The sequence below is a fragment of the Daphnia magna genome, unplaced genomic scaffold, assembly GCF_020631705.1.
Source record: "Daphnia magna isolate NIES unplaced genomic scaffold, ASM2063170v1.1 Dm_contigs170, whole genome shotgun sequence".
NCBI lineage: Eukaryota > Metazoa > Arthropoda > Branchiopoda > Diplostraca > Daphniidae > Daphnia > Daphnia magna.
The window spans coordinates 35,910-54,538 of record NW_025533150.1 but is presented as its reverse complement, the minus strand read 5'-3'; the positions used below and the strand labels follow the sequence as shown (position 1 = coordinate 54,538).

At 43.4% G+C, this 18,629-nt stretch overlaps 2 protein-coding genes and 1 pseudogene across 3 annotated transcripts; all 3 read right to left on the bottom strand.

The window, feature by feature from the left end:
* Positions 1–5,123: 5,123 nt before the first annotated feature.
* On the bottom strand, positions 5,124–6,377 carry LOC116922354. Its single transcript, XM_032928755.2, has 2 exons — positions 5,973–6,377; positions 5,124–5,902 (listed from the first exon to the last, which is right to left on the bottom strand). The coding sequence occupies exons 1-2, from the start codon at positions 5,999–6,001 to the stop codon at positions 5,233–5,235; spliced, it is 699 nt and encodes a 232-aa protein (XP_032784646.2). The 5' UTR covers positions 6,002–6,377; the 3' UTR covers positions 5,124–5,232.
* Positions 6,378–7,066: 689 nt separating this feature from the next.
* On the bottom strand, positions 7,067–10,170 carry LOC123467280 (annotated as a pseudogene).
* Positions 10,171–10,318: 148 nt separating this feature from the next.
* On the bottom strand, positions 10,319–18,338 carry LOC116935439. Of its 2 annotated transcripts, XM_032942743.2 has the most exons (29): positions 18,168–18,338; positions 18,043–18,066; positions 17,823–17,971; positions 17,588–17,734; positions 17,282–17,464; positions 16,969–17,208; positions 16,312–16,820; positions 16,061–16,229; positions 15,651–15,965; positions 15,458–15,583; positions 15,282–15,380; positions 15,041–15,114; positions 14,751–14,967; positions 14,410–14,692; positions 14,177–14,326; positions 13,987–14,095; positions 13,615–13,924; positions 13,313–13,541; positions 13,083–13,222; positions 12,798–12,986; positions 12,597–12,737; positions 12,347–12,517; positions 11,955–12,252; positions 11,715–11,860; positions 11,474–11,641; positions 11,205–11,288; positions 10,952–11,145; positions 10,668–10,878; positions 10,319–10,587 (listed from the first exon to the last, which is right to left on the bottom strand). In XM_032942743.2, exons 1-29 carry the CDS (start codon positions 18,217–18,219, stop codon positions 10,414–10,416), a joined length of 5,301 nt encoding a protein of 1,766 aa, XP_032798634.2. In that variant the 5' UTR covers positions 18,220–18,338; the 3' UTR covers positions 10,319–10,413. The 2 variants fall into 2 exon arrangements, with proteins under 2 accessions (XP_032798634.2, XP_045023204.1); XM_045167269.1 differs by lacking the exons at positions 18,043–18,066; positions 18,168–18,338 and having other exon boundaries at positions 17,588–17,749; positions 17,823–17,965.
* Between the last annotated feature and the right edge of the window lie 291 nt (positions 18,339–18,629).

The window sequence follows — 18,629 nt, the reverse complement described above, 5'->3', positions numbered from 1 at the left end:
GATGCAGAACGCCCGGCGGCAGATCAAGCAAAAGGCGTACGAGGCGAGGAAGATTCAGTGGCTATTCAACATTTACCCAAGAAGAGCCGTTCGAGAGGTGCTCGAAGACCGGTCACCCTCCTACGATGGTACTGTACAAGCTGCGGAGAAATATCTCAAGAGGACTTACAACCGATTGAAATCATCTCCGCAGCAGTGCCAAAGTGCGAGGGAACTCTACGACACCTGTGACTGGTCCCAACCTTCAGAGGACCAGATGAACTTCCTTAATCATGCGCCAACCCAGCAAGAGCTTAATGCTAAGCTTCGCCGGGCTACCAACATATCACCAGGGGTTGATGGCCTAGAATACCGTCATTTTGGAGCCATCGACCCCAACTGCATTCTGCTGGAAACAGTTTGTAAAATGTTTTGGAAGCTAGGGGTTTCTAATTGTTTGAAGACATCGCGAACTGTACCCATTTTCAAGAAAGAGGACACTAGCGACTATTTCAACTTTAGACCAATATCCCTTCTTCCTACCATTTACAAACTGTTCTCGGAAGTGATCAGCCAGAGAATAACGGAAATCGCTTCAGACCTTGGCTGGTTATCTCCCGAGCAAAAAGGTTTCCTCCCGGGGGTCCATGGTATTCAGGAACATACACAGCTTCTACAGACGGTTGTCGAGGAGACAAAGACCAAACGAAAGCACATGTCTATAGCATGGCTGGACATGTGCAACGCGTTTGGATCTGTGCCTCACGCCATTCTGAATGAGCTTTTCACATCACTTCAACTACCAGAGGACCTCCGGCGTATCCTGGTGGACATATATTCGGGAAATCGGATGGATTTTACCGCTGGGAAAGAATCCATCCGCATTTTCCCGACAGCAGGTGTTTGCCAGGGTGACGCTCTTAGTTCCCCTATTTTTAACCTGGCTTCCGAGCCCCTCGTCATTGTCGGAAAGTCCAATATTAACCCCGAATTTTTATTATTTGGCTCGATCGTGAAAACCACGGTGGTGAAAACCACGGTGATGATGGCATTGCCGTGGTTACAAATTTTCCCTCCGAGCTCCAAAATATTTTAAACGTTTTTACCCTCACCGCAAACACCTTGGGACTGCAATTTAATGCCGGGAAGTGTGCTGGCCTGGTCTTCGACAAAGGCAAGCCGTCTGACGCCCAGTGCTGAATTGGTGATCAGTTAATTCGGTGCTTGGGTCCAGACGACCAAGAAACATATCTTGGTACACCGATCGGTGGAAAATTGCGGTTCCGACCACCAACTGGCCTTATCCCTAACCTCGACAAGATTGCCGCGTCTCACCTCGCACCATGGCAATCTTCCGGCAATCACCATGGAAATCTTCCGTAGCCACCTTTTTCCCTCCCTTTCCCATCACCTCGCTTCGGGTCGGGTCCTGAATGACTGCCTTACCCAACTGAACACTGACTGAGGAAGTTCCTACGCCTTATTTGCAACCTTCCCAATCACGCAACGGTGCCGTTTTTCTACGCGGACCGGCGGGTTTGGGGCCTAGAAACATGCCGCTTTTGATGATGCCGATATCTGGACCATCGCCAGGGCTGCTCAGCTCCTCACTTGTAGAGACCCCACAGTGAGGAATACATGCCGAGAGCAGCTCCATGACACCATCCGGCGAGGGTTCAAAAACGAGCATCCAGGAGTGTTGCCAGTTGGGGAATATCTTTTGGGATCCGTGGATGGGGGCTCTACAGACTGAGGTACGCGGAGGCAGGGTTCAATCTTTGTACTCTTGCCAGCTGCAAAACGACTGGGAGTGCGGATTGATGTATCCGGCGATGAAAATCTAAGAATGTCGCCGATGACGTCTCCGCAAGCCCAGTCAAGGCCGTCCGCGGACTTCGGAAAGTAGCTCGGCAGCGCTATACCAGGGATCTAATTTCATACAAGAGCCACCAGGGAGTAGTTGCCACTGGCCTCTCCCTGAAAGACAAGTCGAAAGACATGGCTCGCCTGGTATCCTGCCGTTCGCCCCTCTCCTTCCGAGATTGGAGATATATTCACAGGGCCCGGCTCGACATCCTTCCTCTTCGGGGGCAGTCGTGGTTTTGCTCACAGTAGCAAGATACGAGTTGCCGCCGATGCGGAAAGGAAAACGAGACCGGGCTTCATGTGCTTAACCACTGTGAAGAAGGTCTCCAGCTCGCCACCAAGAGGCACAACACCATCCTAGATCTCTTGGAGTCGCTGCTAGTCAAGCAGGGACACGACGTCACGATCAACAATGCCATACCCGGGCAAAGGTTAAGACCGGATGATGAATTTCAACTATATGGTTCCCGGGTGATGGTCGACGTCGTGGTCTGCTATGACCAACCAGGGAGTATGGAGAATGCCTACCAGCGGAAGCATGCTAAATATTCTTCGCATGTGAGGATTCTCCCCCTGGTTGTTTGTACTCTTGGACCATGGTACCCCAGGAACGACGAAATCCGCTCGATTCTTGGAATCAACGGAAGATCCTGGGGTGCCTTCCGATTCAAGGCCCGATTGGCAGCAATCCAGGGATCGATGGATATGGTGGGTCACCATTTCCATCATGGTGCACCAAACCCCGAAACTGAGGATATCCCCCCTCTTCCCGTAGAAACTTCATACCCAGTAGATTAGTAGACTCTTTCCTATTTATTTTATTCATGTAATTTTAGTAATACTTTTAAATGCACCCACCCCATACATGTTTATTCCCCTTCCGGAATAAGCTATTCAATGTGCCAATCTACAGATAGACTAATCATCATTTTCGAACAATCCAATCGAATTGTTGTAAAACACTTGAGTTTCTTTCGATAAAAAATCACCAACAGGATTTTTAAGAAGTTAAGATGATGTCGAACTTAGGTTAAACCAGAAGTGTATCAATTGCAATTGAACAATTTATGCTAAATATTATTTTAATTAGTAACTTCAGCATGATTTATTAAGTTTAAAGTAGTTTTTTATTATTTGAAATTAAAATCCTATCATAAGTATACTTGCTTCGAATGTTATTAAATGCCGAATAATATATATTTTCTGTAAGTTAATTTCCAATGGCTCGGTTCTCGTAAGCTAAACGGCATGCCTGTGCAAACAAACTCATGACAAACCACCCGGCAAATAGATAACTACTCCTTTATTTATTTTTTTTTTTTCGTATTAAATGCTGGACTTAAAATAAAAATACGTTCAAGGGAAAAGTTTGAACACGGTTGAGTTCTCCCCTTTTGGAAACAAATAAATTTTGACAATAGAGCAGTAAACCATCCTGCGTTGCGCGTTTTCCACAAATGCGAAAATATCATTTGTGTCAAAGTTGGTCTGCTGCGGCTGCAGCGTCTTATGGAGAAACCATCTTCTTCACGTTAAAAATGAAGTTTTCATAACTATAATTTAGATTTCCCCCTTTTATTCCTAGCAGTGGGTACCCTATTCATCTTTTCATTTCCCAATTTTTTTTTCTAGCCCCAGTTCGATCAAGTCTATTTTTATTTTATTTTTGTTTGTAAATTGCTCGACTCTTTTAGCCGAAGAATTTTGTTTGCTGCCAGAAATTCGTCTGCTACAAGGGGATGAACAATAAACCATTCACAAACAATAGCTAAACGACTCCCCGACTGTGATCGGGTTCGAGCCCTAATAGCGATAAAAAATTATACTAATAAAGAAAAGTTCAAATCCCTTAAACATCCCACTCAAATCCGTATCTTTATCTTCCACTGCACCCTGGTGCTTTTGGTAAAATATAAGGGTATATGTGTGAGTGAAGCTTCTGTTCAATAGAGCTTGTAAACGTCGAGGGTTGCCAGTTATATTACAGTAAAAATTTCTCGTTGTATACGGACTCGGTGTTGGTGGAGGATTATGGTATTGACATGACGCATGGCGGCTTATAGAGAGTATCGTGAATAAACTTATTTATTGGCTGCATTTCTATAGTTTTCTACACATTCTTCATACTTTAATATAGCTTAGTTATTAGGCAATGTTGTAATATTTATTTGAACTCGGAATTTACTTTACTTTTTTTATGATGATTTTTTTTGTAATCATGTTTACTTCTTTAAGCATTAGACATGCACTAATAATATTGCTAAGATTTAAAAACACTTTTTCTCAAGAGGGCCTTTGCATTGTTATTAGGCTAAATTTTTGCTTAAATGTAGTTTTAATGTGTAGCGTGAATTAATTCTGATTTAATAAAAAAACTTTAAATAACCTTCTCTATCTAATTTTTTTAAATAAATGATTATAGAATGACATTTACATTCAAAATCATCAACTGACAGCTACTTGACACGGTAAAACGACATCTATAGTTTTAAATAGAAAGCTGATACCAGCTACTCTTAACATATTGGACAGCTTCACACATTGTTTTGTGTGCAGTTAATTTCAATGGTGTATCCTTACTTCTTCTTGTAATAAAAAAAATATATAGATATCGTGGTTGGATAAATGGTAGGGAAGAACTGAAATATATGTTAGGGTTGGCTTTAAAATAAAAAAATATAGATGGCTCAGACCACACATAGCATTCCGCCGTCATAGGGATATCCCAGCTACGTCCTTTTGGACCAAGCGGGATATCCTATCCGGCGTCTAATGAAGGTCATCGGGACATTCTAATGTCCGGGTTTTTAGATGTCCTTTAGGATAATCCATTGGACGTCATGAAACGGACGTCCATTGGATATCCTTCATTCGACATGCAAAGAAAAAACACGCAAGAAAGAAAAGCCTGACCCTAGGATCGAACCCTAGTTTTTTCTTACTTTCTATTGGGAATCATCTGCTTTAACAACTCAGCTTTTCTGATACAGTTTATGGTATGCATTTAGCTTAGTGTTGCGCCACATGTTTTTAAACGTTAACTTAGGAAAACTAATCTTACCGAGAGTTGCGAGAGGGTTATTATAGTTGTTGTATATTCTTAAGAATAACTAACTTATTACACACAATAATTTCTAGTATACTTTTATCTATGAGTCTACTTATTGCTATGATTTAAAACTTACATTATATTAGTTTATGCGTTGTATAAGAATACAGCTTACTTAGATATTTATAATGAATAAAAAACTCTTATTAAACTTTTATTATTAACATAATTGAATGTAATATGTTTATTTGAATTAGAAAAAAGGAACAAATAGATGTTTAATAAATAGTGAACAAATTTATCTTATCCGACGTCCACGTTCATTCTGTGCAGAAGCGTTATCCAGGTTGCTTTCTAGTCGAGAATGCATATTCCCAATCTTCTGCCACGCTATCAATGAAGGTAAAGAGATCTTTCAACGTTTTACGGGATGTTCTTGTTTCCCCATGCCATCTTGAAACTAATTCAAGAGGCAGTTTTCGCGTAACTATCTCTGAAATGGCTTCATTCTGTTCAGAAGCGGTTTCCAAGTGGCCAAGGTTCAAAGCGTGACCCATCGCTTGGTCGTGCAACTTCCTCGTCGCCTTGTAGTCTTCTACTCGATCTACCCTAGGCAATTCCGTAATTGCGATGTAGTGGTCAGTTTTTGTCGATCTCGGCCTGTTGTATTTCCTATTTAAAATCTCTATTTCCTTGTCGTTATTTTCTTCTGTTAGGTCAAATTCAATTCTTGGTAGCGGATGAGCAATGCTCATGATCTTTTGCTGTGGTTGCAATGCGATTGTGTTGATTGCTTGCGTTGTCGCTTGTGCAACTGCCGTTGCTGCTTGTGCAGCATCCATTGCGGTCGTTTGAGTAATCTCCTCTTCATTATCCGAATGTTCGGGTAGATCCTCTTCAGTTGGCCTTCTTTTTCTCCAATCGATAACCATTTTATGGTAACGGTCTACAAATTCTTCGTGTTTGTCGATATATTTTGCTTGTGCCTCGCCATCGAGTTGGGTATGACTGCTTTATACTGCTTCATTAGTCTTTTCATTCTATTTCGCGCGAGTTCGTAAGCTATTTCTGCATTTACCAACAAATTGTCTCTGCAAGCTTCATCATAACTTTTCAAATTCTTGTGTAATTCTCTCTTGAATATCTCTATTGTTAATAAAGCTAAGGTCTGCGCCTGTTGCTTTTTAGTCGAGGTCGCCATTTTGTGCAACTACACTGATTTCAGTAATCTAAGAATCTGAAAAAATCGAGTTGATAAGAAAAAGAAAACAAAAATTATAGTTGTTCCAGGCACTATTTTAAATCATGAGAAAGCAACAAGAAAATATGCTGTTGAAAAAACAATTTTTTGACGTATTCGTCGAGTTACAGATACGGGACGGTTTTCGTTTTCCCCCTATATCTCCCAAACTAATCATTAAATTAATTTATTATTTTGTTTTTATGTATTCCATACTGTAATGTACCCCCAATATATTTTATATAATTTAATAATAAACCATTTTCCCATATAAGACCTTTAAAGTTTTCTTAGATTTGTGGGAGGAGCCTATTTTGAGTGGTAAGTGAGGACACTAGGGTGGGTGGTGAGGGACGTCCTCCGTTTTCGCCTTAAAATTCATTAAAAAAATTTGTAAAAATTGAAATAGCGTCCCACTGCATAGACTCTATAAGTTAATAAATGTTTCAATTTGATTATTGTGTTAATAAACATTTTTTGTTATATGATAAAAAAACCCTTATTAAAGATAGGCGGGGGTTGGACTTATTGTAATCGATTAATATGCTGAATAATCGATTGCTTGTTATCATTGTAAGGGACAGTAATTGCGTCATGAGCTCGTCGATGAGTGATGGGCTTGAAGACCAAACCCGCCCACTAATGTCCCATTTTAGTCAAACAAAACAGCTGTCCCGATTTCCCGATAAAGACTATTTTTTTAAAACGTTAATATTATCTACAGTAATTGATCGAAAATTATAATTTTTGTTTTTAACGATAAAAAAATGATTAAGCTTCATTTCCATATTAAATTTACATGCCATTTGCGATTATTTTTTTGTAGAAACATTAAATGGCGGAGACAAAATTAACTAAAACAAAACCGTTTTTTTAGTTTTGTTGATAACTGATACAGTTATTGACAAAACTCAACCAAATTTCATGCCAAAGTAGATTGTATGTATCTAAATAACATACTAAAAAAAATTTTTATTTTATCAAAATCTACTATTTTTCCCCCTACTGTCCCTCTTGACCCGGTGTCCCGGCATACTCCAGTCTCCCCTACAGTGTACACAACCTCTTAATTACACCACTAGTTGCCTGAGATCTTGATTTGAAAACTTAAATGGAAGGGGGCAAAAAAAGTGAAGTCTCTTTTTGAGCAAATTCACTAAAATTTCCTATAACTATCGACCATGGATGGCCAAGACGAATTCTCCAGAATGAATCGATGTGAATCTTATTCTTCACTTTCCTCTCTTTTTACTGTTTCTCTTTCTTCTTCACTATCATCTTGTATAAGAGCAGTCTCCGTTTCCTCGGTTCTAATTCAAAATTTGTGTCCACTTCGTTAATTTCTTCGTCTCCTCTCTCTCTCTCCTTCTGTCTGTTCTCTTTTAGCCTCGTTTGCCAGGAAATTCTGGATGATTACGCTCCTTGTTGGCAAAGGTGCAGAATGCGCTGGAACGATTAAGGAATCTTCACTTAAGCTGTACGGCCCAGGATACTTCTTGGTGCTTGGCACCTGTAGAATCGTGAGATTGGATCCCTGCCGTAATCTGGCTCACGTGGTGTTGGATGTTGAAGTACAGTGCTGACAAGAGAATATTCGGGTAGATAGGCTCTGGTGATGTAGGCTCACGAGGAGTTGGGATTCCCCTTAGGAAGCCAAGATATCTGGTGTTACTTAGATTACTGAAAGACGTTGAGATTCTTCACGACCAATGAAATTTATTCTCTGGTATATTAAATAAGTGGCTGAGTTCAGCTTTTTAGACTAACTTAAGCCAAGAGGGGGATTATTAAGGATAGACAATACTTAAATAAGTGTAAATTATTCAGTATATTAAGTATAATGCTTACACAACTTCTTCAACACGCCTTTTTTACAAAGAGTTCAACGTGGCTTGACTTAATAGCAGTGATTTCACTTTCTAGATATCAGAATTCTGTTTAAAATTGGACCATGACACAATTTTCTCTTCTTAAATTATTAAACTTATACCTGCTGAGTAACCCTTGTTGAATAAGAACACTAACGCAGGTGAATACACTGGTTTTCTTTTATTGGAACTCTGACACAAATAGTGACGTCTGCTTTACCTTGATGAAGTTTTGTGAAGGAGGGCTTTCGTCGATATCGGCCACCAAGAAGGCGCTGATTACAGCGCCCCTGGCAGCCTTACATGTATTACAGATCAAATATAGTTGGTTTACGAACGAGTCGGCTCGACCTAGTTAGCTGCCCGCCAGATAGCAGTTCATGATCCGCAACATACTGTTCGAGCTGTTGCCTGCGCCGAGATTGCCGCCTCAAATGTTTTTGTTGTATCTTCCACGCTGAGAGCCGCTTGATAATCCTCTTGAGCCATAGTTGGTTCCTTGGTAACGATTCTTGTAGCTGGATAACTGAATGTTTGGGTGTCTGGTGTTTTCAAATTTTTGATCGTTCGTTGTCTCTTTTTTAATTTACTCTAGAAAGAGGCAATTAAATAAGTCAACGAGATAGATGTATTTTGGCCCTGCACTTGGGATTCGCACAGTTACGCGAAAAAGGAAACACGCGAAAAAGGAATGGAAAATAGTCCGCGAGGGGAAGCCAGCAATAAGCAAAGCGCCCTCCTATGGTCCTGTCGCTCAGACGGTTTACCCTCTACTGCCTCTTACAACAGGTAGACCAAGGCGTCTGGCTAATTGACCCGCCATCTGGCAGAGACCAACACATAATTAGGGATGGGGATATTGGCGGGAGATACAATTGTAACACTTTCACTACTTTAATAAAATAACTGCCGAACAGAGCTCTTCACTGATTGGTCTTGAAACGCTCAAATTCCTTCAACAAGGAGACACACTTGGGGTTTGACACCTTTAGTAAGTTTTCCCGTCGGCTAGCAGTGACGCCGTGGAAGGTGTGGCCCCAAAAACGTAGAGCCACATCCACTGCCTCCGCCATGGAAGAGTTTTGTAGCTCTCCGTTGGCCATTTGTTCTTTCAAGAATAAGAGTGAACGGGCAACTTCCATGACCTTGTATACTGCTCGGATTTTAATGACTTCTCAGTGGCCTCAGCTTTCTACATTTCGTGATACTTCAAATCATTGAAACTCCGGGCTAGTGATCAATCCAACAGTGGATATTTCACATCAAAATCGGTGTCAGTAAAGCTGGGAAGAAAACTTCCTCGTAGCTGTTTGGCTTCCGAAGGAAAGGTTGAGGTCATCCAATCTCTGACAATCCACATGCGTCTTCTCGTTACAGCAAATCTACGTTGTGAGAGGATCTCTCTGGCAGGGTCTTTGTCGTTTGTCACCCTCGTTTGGGCCATGCCCCTCCTGCCGGCGTTGCTCTTGCATCAGCCGGTCCCTTTTGCGTTGCTCTCTATGCTGTTGATCTTGATTCCTACGTTATTCTTGGTTCACGATCTTGTAACTCATGGCTTCGTGCCTGATCTAGAACATCTTGGTCTTGTTTTAGATCTCTAATTTTCCTGTTGCGATTTGCGAGACTTCGGTCATGATTTTTTCGATGATATTCTGAAGAATTACTTGAACTGGAACTAGAACTTGGACTTTAGTTAGGACCACCCATGACTGCGTTGCGTCAGAGCCGAAAAGCGTCTGAGGTGGCGAGGGGTGGTATCGCCTGAAGAAGAAATCTCCTAATTCTTTTGCTTCTTTTTGTGTTGTCTCACAAGGCTAATACACCGTGTCCACACCCAGTTAAGGTTGAGCTAATTTAGTACAATTAGAGAACGAGTCGGGATTTAACTCGGCGTCCGACAGGACGTTAAGAGGTGGCCTTACTGTAAGCTGGCTACCCTCACGTGAGTCCTTATAAGAAGGAGCTTTGTGTTAAGCTGGTATACATTCGCGTATAGCGTGCTATCCTGCGTTAGAATACTAGCTTTTTGTTTATATCTGAAATTAGTTATCTTTCTTATTTTTTTGTTAAAGTAAAATAAGTTCAAACAATAAGCAGAAACCAGACAATTTTTTTTTTCACGGTGAATGAGAATTCTACCTTAGAAAATGGACTTTTTTACTATTCATTCTGAATTTTTTTTTCAATACTGAAAATGTGTTGCTTTACGATCAAACATAGTTTTGGATGTACGCGCCAAGCTTCAACAATCCGATGAACCTGCACTGATCTTATTTTATACCCGCGCTTCGATCACCGAATAGATTATGCAAAGCGTCCAAGCGTTTTCATTGTATTATATAGTACTGGGTATGAGTATCAGATTAGAAGAAGGCAAAAAGTTTGACAATCCGAGACCGTAATTGAAAAATCTAGGTTAACAGGGTGGGATCGACCTGTTCAGCATTCGGCCGGCAAAGTGTGGGCAAATAGAGCGTTGTGCGGATGTCCTCTTTCTTGCCAAGCATAAAAGTCAAGACTTTGTGCTTAGCCTCCTGCTCCAACTCTTCACCTAATTTTGGGTTCGTAACGCAGTGGAACCCAACCTTCCGAATTAAAAGTTGCATTTAATACTATGAAACTACAGGCCACGTATTTAAAAAAAAATATCTATTTATTCTCCTACGATAGTTGGCTTGAAGTGGCCGTATAGTCCGTAGCATGATGGTCGGCATTCCTTCACGGTACTAGTAGAGAAACATTTGGCTTCATCGGAACTGCGCACAACAACCAACGTACGTCGTATGATACATCCATCATTGGGCGGAGAGCTAGGGGGCGAAGGCATGGGGGTAAGAGGAAGATCGTGTTTGTTGTGGCAGGTATTTTGTTCCTCACTGGAAAAAAATGTAGACAATACAGATAACACAACTGTATTGTAAAAAAACGATAGTAATGATGATCATCTACCGTAACTGGCCTCGGACTTTGTCAGGCAGCCCGAAGCATTGCTTTCCTTGATGGCCGTCGTTCAGTTGATAAGAAGCGGCCATCAGAGTTCCAGACGAGAGCGTGCAACGCTGAGAATCACGCAATTCAGAAACAGTTTCGCCGTCCATGTTACCGCAAAGGCCGATCATCTTTCCTTGGAACGACCTGGGTGCCTAACGATCAACCAATGTCTTCTCAACGCTATTAGAAAAAGTCGTCAAATAAAACATACTTTGACGGTGACGCTACTCGATGCATCGGCTATGATATGGATATCATGGCCGTGAGACGAAAGCTTGAAAGCAGATGGTCCGACCTTAAAGAACCAAAGAAAGGAAGACAAAATTAAGTACCACACACACTATGCAAAACCAAAAGAGTCAAACAGGCATTCAACAAATTACATTTAGCTGACACAGAAGGCCTATTACGAGCCAATAAATGTTGAACATTGAACTTGTACGAAATCATTGCTCCACAATTCAGCGGAGAAAGCTTAACCTTATAGACTCCGATAGAAGGTCGAGAGCTGGATTGGTAGGTCATATCAGCGTGGTGAACTTCCAGCGGTTGATCCTCGGTGACGACCACATCAATTTCATTATAGCGAATCTTAAGACTGGCCGCTGCAACTTCTAATTTGTCTCGACCAACTAATAGGGTAACAGTCTATGAAAATTACCAAAAAAAATTGGTCTTACACAAGCTAATTGGCATTCTAAGGTAAATCAGTCTCGCAAACCTTGTTTTCGCCGTCTTGACGCATTAACACGGCTAGTGTCTCAATGCCCGGTACAGTCATGACTACGTGTTCGCAGTCATTGATGTGCGCGTTGTACTGCACTTTGTCAAAGGTTGTGATGCTATTCCTTTCCAGGCGACAGATTGCTATTTTATTTTATAAATATGCATGAGTTTCAAATGAAATTTGCTCGTGAAACTCAAACATTTAAAAATGGGAAAACTTGAAAAATATCCTTACGAGCAAATCCGTCGCTAATAGTGTTGTCGATCAAGCGTTCCATCAAGGAGCTCTTGGCGCTGACCGGGAATATCACGTTGGATGTTTCAGAAAGCGGTAATTCCCGGAATAAGGTGTTGGATTGCGGCTTGTGGAACATCAGGTCAACGGCCGACAAGGATGGCTGAACTTTGGCTGAGATTCGTAACTGCTTGTTGGCGTTGTTCACTTCCACCCGATTTTCCGACAAGTGGGCATAAAATTTGCTTTTAAGCCAGCCTTCCACGCCCAGCGTGGCGTTCATCAAAATGGGCAGCATCTTCGTGAATGAAACGGAAAAAAGCAAACGTTTAAAAACTGGATTTTCGAACGACGAAAATGAAAATATTGCCATGCGAAGCATTTGTTCATACATGACCATATTTGACGACGGCGTCGTATTCGTCCAGAACAGTGGCTAGCTCTTTGACAGCCAGGCATTGTTCATGGCTAAATTCTCCTCGGGATTCGTGCATGATGCAATCACGATTCCCCGGTGAGTCCTCGACGTACCGGATGAACGCCTCGCTGCGTCTCATGCTGACCTAAAAGTGAGACAATTTCGAAAGCCAAATCGTTAGCTTTTAACCAAGAACTTTGTAAAGGTCTATTAGGAAAACGTACATCAACCGCGATTTGATGCTCCGAACACGAGTCTCCGAAACCGATATTGGCGTTCCAGGAGGCTTCCATCGGAGTATCGATCATTGTGCGACGATCCAGTGAGGGTAATCGCGGATAATTTCCACCTCCTTCAATGCACAACTGTCAAAAACTGTCGTTAAGTGCCAAATCAGCCTGATGAATTCGGATTTCAAATCCTACCGTAAACGGGTCTGACACTTCTTGATTGATGGGCAATTCGAGCTGGGCATTGATGGCGAGTTTGGTGCCCTCCGTTCCATAAGCTCCGGCAAAAGAAGCGCCGTAAATTTTGGCAGGCAAACCGACCTTCTCCATAATCAATTTAGCATCGACGTGAATGGCCGATCCTTTTGGCACGGGACCTAAAACCTTCAAGGAAACGTACAGTTATCTCAACGAATATCATCCGTAGCTTTCGTCGACTTAAAAATCATACAGTCAAAAATAAGATGCAACAGACAGTACTTTGTTCAGTTTTTTCTTGATATGAGGCTCCATGTTGTTTGATAGGTACTGAATGCGGTTAACTGGCTCCTTAACGGCGGCCGGTGATTTTGAACCGGTGCTGTACACTTGGGTGCCTCTATCCAACTTGTCTGCCGCGTCTACAAAACGTGAAACACACACATTTCAGAGTTTGCCTCTTTACTTGCGATGACTTCCCTTTAAAAATTTGCTGCCCCCAATTTACTCACCAATATTTAAGGAGAAGACAATTTTCGTCGTTTCCGAGGCGATCGGGTCGAGTGTGACGCGATTTGATTGAAGGTGCAGAGAAGCAGGTAGCAAAGCAAAATTGGCGTTCATGAAGAATTTTGAGGGTGATTCCTGCCAAACAGATCGATGGTTGACAGCAGGGGGCAATTCTTTCCTGCTGGTCCAGTTCAGTTTTAATCCAGATATACCACCAATTGGGTGTTGATGCTGAAAGTGTCAGAACGTTTCATAAAACGTAGAAAAAAGTAGAAAAATATCGCATTTTGTTGAATTTCTTTACCGTCTGAGCAGCCACGCCAAAGGCGTGAACATCTTTCAATTCGCCAGGACTAGGATAAGTTGGTAGGTCAGCACTTATCGCCTGTAGGGCAGTGAATGGCTGGACGCGGTAATGAAAGAGGGTGGTAAGTCCAGCGGGCCCTGACGAGGCTGGCTTCCAAGCGGCTATCATTTTCCAGTTGTCCAATTCGACACCAAGGGTCAATCGACCAGGAAGACTGACGGTCGCAAGGGTGGCAACACCCGAGACAGGCAGAGCCTTGGTGAATTCCACGTTGACGCTCATACTCGCTGCTAATTTGACAACTACCCTGTGGGCGCCAACAGAAATGTGTGTACGTCATTCAGAAATATTTCAAACATTTTCAAGTACGTTGGCTTGACGTCTAGCTCCAAACCCAAATTCTTTGTAGAAGTAGGGGTCGACCATTTCTTCAGATCTGTTAAATCATCAGCACGGCCGCTGACAATTTGAATGTCACCTGGCGAAGGAGATGTGAATGGTTGGGTCGAACCAGTAACAAAACGTAAGGATTGTGATCATTACGTGAAATAATCGTTACCTTTAAAGGAAGACAAGACCTGGGCTTGAGTTCGTGTGCTAATCATAAAGCCGAGGGTGCTCGGCACCAGAACTTCAGCATGAGTCAAAGGCATCCACCTGCGACGAGAAAACTCTCGCTTCACAGAGAGGCTACCCGACGTCCAAAGACCTATCGCCATTTTCCAAAATTGATTTTAGTTTGACCGACTGTTGGTAAGAGACGCAGGTGTAAGAAACAAATTGGTAAGTCACTTTGCAATAGGTCGGTGATGCCGGCTTCATCGAAGGACGTGAAATGATGGACAGCCTTCATCAAGCTCAAATGCAAAAAGGCGTCTGCCGAACCGGCATCCTGTGCGGGGATGGGGCTCTTGGCGTTGAGCTGTTTCTTCATGCGACGTAGGTCGGGATGCAGGTCAAATTCTCGAAAACGACCGTTTCTTGACTGGGAAGTTTCTACATTCTCGGAGGAGGGGTTGAATTTGGCCAGGATTCTGTCCCAGGCACTTCTCCAATTCTCGCCGTAGGCCTCCAGCTAAAAGTACTTGCCATTAAACAATTTTCACGCTGCTGATCGACATACTGTACATTACCTCGAAAATGTCAAAGTGGTACGGTCCGAGGACCCAGCTGAGCCGGCCGTAAAGGCTTTTGGGAAAGATGGATTCTTCGGAATTGAACATTTCGCTATGAAACTCTGCGCCAGCGCTGCTTTCTGCGACCAGGTGGGACCGTTTCAAATTGTAGGAGTATTTCAAGCCTAAAGGAACGCGTTTGGCTAGCGGCAATACGATCTGCGCCTTCTCCGATCTGTTTAGTCGGTGGGAAAGTATGATCACGACTATTCTGAACAGGTAAAATGTGTCTAAAAGCAAAGACTTACAACTCTTTTAGGTTCTCGACTGGTTCAATGTTGCTGGCCAGGCTGTGAAGAGTCGTGTAGACAAAAGAGGCTACCTATATAATAGTAAAAAGGCCAGTTTTGTAGAGTTTCGTTTATCCAACAGAACTCTGACTTGTCAACCATCTTTCCACCCAAGCCTGTCATTTTGCACTTGATACATTTACATGACGAATGTAGATGTGATTGACGTACATAATTAGATTAGCAAATTATTACAAACCTGGGCACTGTGTTCGAACCAAGTTGACACGGCAATCCTTTGCCAGCGGTAAGCTGGAGGGTTGGCTAAGATGAGCAGCGTAAAAGCCGCCATGCGAACCTACATGGAAATAAACAGACAATTATCTCTTCCGTCATTTTTCTACATTTTCCTTCACTGGTTCGCCTGTTACGCACTTCGCTACTCTCGGTCGGATTCTGAAATGTGGTGGACAGCACTTGTATAACCTTTGCGTTCGAGTCGTGAGCGATTTTGTGTAAACTGATGACAGCTTTTGTCCTGATGAGTGGAGAATAATCTCCCTACAAGTGGATCACAAAAGATGGAGCAATCAGACACCACTCGGCTGCCATCTCATCTATTTATTACTTTAGCCTTGATAATAGGAAGGACGACAGAGAGGATGGATTCGTGGCCGATTTCTCCGAGGGCTGTCAGAGCAGCCATTTTGTCTTCGATGGAACCAGCGCCGTTGATTTCTTTGTACAGAAGCGGTACCAGTCTGCTGGTGATGAACGGGTCGTTAGGTTGACAAAATTCGCCATAGAGACCACTGGGGAAACGAGTGCGAGCCTCACTCACATTCACGCAGGCCACGTGCGCCAATTGGCAGACAGACATCATCGCCGAATGGTAGATGGGCCGTTCAGAGCCCGAAAAAGTGCTTGTAGCTTTCACCATGCTCTAAGAGATGTAAAATAAATCACTATTATGGATCACGTCGCGCCCAACGATGAGATTCATTTGAGAAAAAAAAGACTCATGATATTATTTTTTACAAAAAGTTCGTTTAGAAGTTCAGCGGTCGGCGTGCGGACGTACAGCGGTAAACTGGAAATGGCATGAAGGCTCTCCGACTTGCTGAGACGACGGTTCAAAATCGATTCCTTCAAAAATGTGACAGTAGGATTGCTGCCAGCAGCGATCATTGCATCCAACAAAATACTCCTGTTCAAATTCAGTTATAAAGACAATCCAATGAATTAGAATAGGTTTTTTTTAGCTGGAAAAGGCTATAAGGCTAAATCACCTCTCAAGGTTGGAGCGATGGCCAACGTCGCCTACCAATGTACTGACTTTCTGATAATCCAAGTGACGGATGAGATGAGAAATGGCTGAGATCGTATCGATCGCTGCTTCCTCTTGGCTTTCTTCTATCCGGTCTACGGCCTGGGTCAGCAGACGTTCTACCTCATCCAGCATGTTCTCAACGCCTTGGTGAAGTTGGTCGGCATCGCGCAGAGGAGGCATCCGCATTAGCCCGTCCGAAAGCCAATGATTACCACTGGCATTCGTTCCTGGGAAGGAATAGACAAGCGAGCCGATAGAAAGTCCAGTGTCCAATTCTTTGGGTGGCCACGCCGATGACGACGAAGCGTGGCGCACGGCCTGCAGTATCAGCTTCATCAACGAAAGGGACCTCAGCTGTTCCGTGTCGTATGCGTATGGACTAGTCCGCACTTCGCCTTGATGCGTCATCTTGAGCAACGTAAAGGATTCCAGGCTACCGCATCCGATGTAACGGGTGACGGACGAACGCTACGTTTTACAATTCCATTTGAAAATTTAGTTTACAATTTAGCCGCTAAACAATAAATATGCGAAATAGGTAGTTGGCGATGGAAACCCAAATGAAAGGGCCATTCGTTAATTTAAACGTAGAGACGTTACTGAGTTAGTGCATTACCGAACGAGCTGTTCCGCAAGCGGCGACACCCGGTTTGCATTGCCATCCGGCAGGAGCGATGACCGTATAGACGGGCTTGCTTAGCCGACACTTGCTGTAGTCCTTGGTCTTGACCACTTGGAAGAAAGTGCCTTCGACGCATAGCTTGGGCATAGGGTTGAGTTTGCTGTCGGAGCGGATGAGAGCGTCCGATAAAGGAGCGATTTCGTAGAGCATCTCGCACTCGCCAGTAACGCCACTCTACATCGCATCGTTGAGGCAATTTGCGAATTACAGTAGACACATCCCTTCGTAACTCCATTGCTGAACCTACCTCCAAGACTTTGAAGACGGTGTTTACGTCTTCTGTCGAGTCTTCGGTCGGCAGGCCGAAATTGCGCGACGCTGATTCGACGCTTCGACTTCCAGAGACGTGCAGCTGCAGTTTCGACGCCACGGCCTTTTTCATATTGATGGACCAAAATGGTTCATCCTGACTTACCACCAGCGCCTCGAACTGCATTTCATTTCAACCGTTGTGTTCAAGACCGACGCCGCATTCATTGTTAATTAGTTCATTCAAATACGAAGCGATTGAAACGATTGAGTAGCGGATATGAAGCAAGCAGATAATGATTACCAAGCCTTCACGGTGACGGATGATGAATGGTTTCTCGAGGAAATGTTTGCCTTCGACGACGACCTGTGTGCCAATTTGGCTGGACTCGAGTTCGCTCCAACTTTCGCTGACATCTGTGTGGAAATTTCTCGCTGTGACGTCGGCCAGCTAATTGATTTCAAACTCCATTTAGAAGAAAAAAAAGAGAGAAACACGATGGAATAAATTGACCCGGTGTCCGATGACTCGAACTTACCTTGACAATGATGGAACCAGCATCGCGGCACTGGACCATCAACTGCGCATCGAACTTGACACCGGCCGCCTGTGGGCCCAGCTCGGGAATGTCGCTGACCGAGATGGCGTGCAGTCGGTAGACGTATTCACTACCCGCCGCCCATGGTGCTTTCGTTGGCAAAGACAAGTACACATTTGATGCCGTTTTTGTATCGAAAATGAGAGGTATCGAAACTTACTGTATCGAGCAGACGACACCGAAGCTGTTGACGGGATGGCAGGTGGCGACGAAATATGAAAAACACGAGGAGAATATCCGTCACGAATTGCAAAACACCGACACGAAACACTAGGAAACACTTACCGAGACACAAGACGAGTCCCATTAGGACGGCTAAACGTGTTTTCATGCCCATCCTAGTGAAATTCGAATCGACTAGCTCATCAACGTATTTATAGACTAGCGAGCGCTCACCAGCACTGGCAAATACGACTGTTGGATGGGCTAGAATGTGTGGCGAGTGAATGTCTAATCATTATCGATTGATTATTGCGAGCGGCCAGTGGACAGTCCACTCACGGCGCCGCAGGGGCAGCATGTGCGGTAACAGCGAAAAGTAATACGCGTTTTCCGTTTGACCTGAAGGAGCCTTGGACTTTAGGGCAATACGATTCCACGCAGCCAATTCAGCAATCGGTCGCAGGACAGACTTTTATCTGCTCATGATTCAGCTGCTTGCAATTTTCCCTGACACGGGCGAGTGTTTTGCGCCATAATAATCATTACTGCGACTTCAGCTATTGAAACAATAATCAGCAAAATTGG

Bases quoted from the DNA above. Each gene is read 5' to 3' on its own strand.
- LOC116922354 (XM_032928755.2), bottom strand. From the start codon at position 6,001: ATGATGAAGCTTGCAGAGACAATTTGTTG. The intron at 5,903-5,972 runs GTAAATGCAGAA...AGTATAAAGCAG, and splicing joins CTTGCAGAGACAATTTGTTG to TCATACCCAACTCGATGGCG.
- LOC116935439 (XM_032942743.2), bottom strand. From the start codon at position 18,219: ATGGGCATGAAAACACGTTTAGCCGTCCTAATGGGACTCGTCTTGTGT. The intron at 17,465-17,587 runs GTAATCATTATC...AATGAAATGCAG, and splicing joins TCCGTCACCGTGAAGGCTTG to TTCGAGGCGCTGGTGGTAAG. The intron at 11,289-11,473 runs GTTAAGCTTTCT...TGGTTCTTTAAG, and splicing joins CTTCTATCGGAGTCTATAAG to GTCGGACCATCTGCTTTCAA.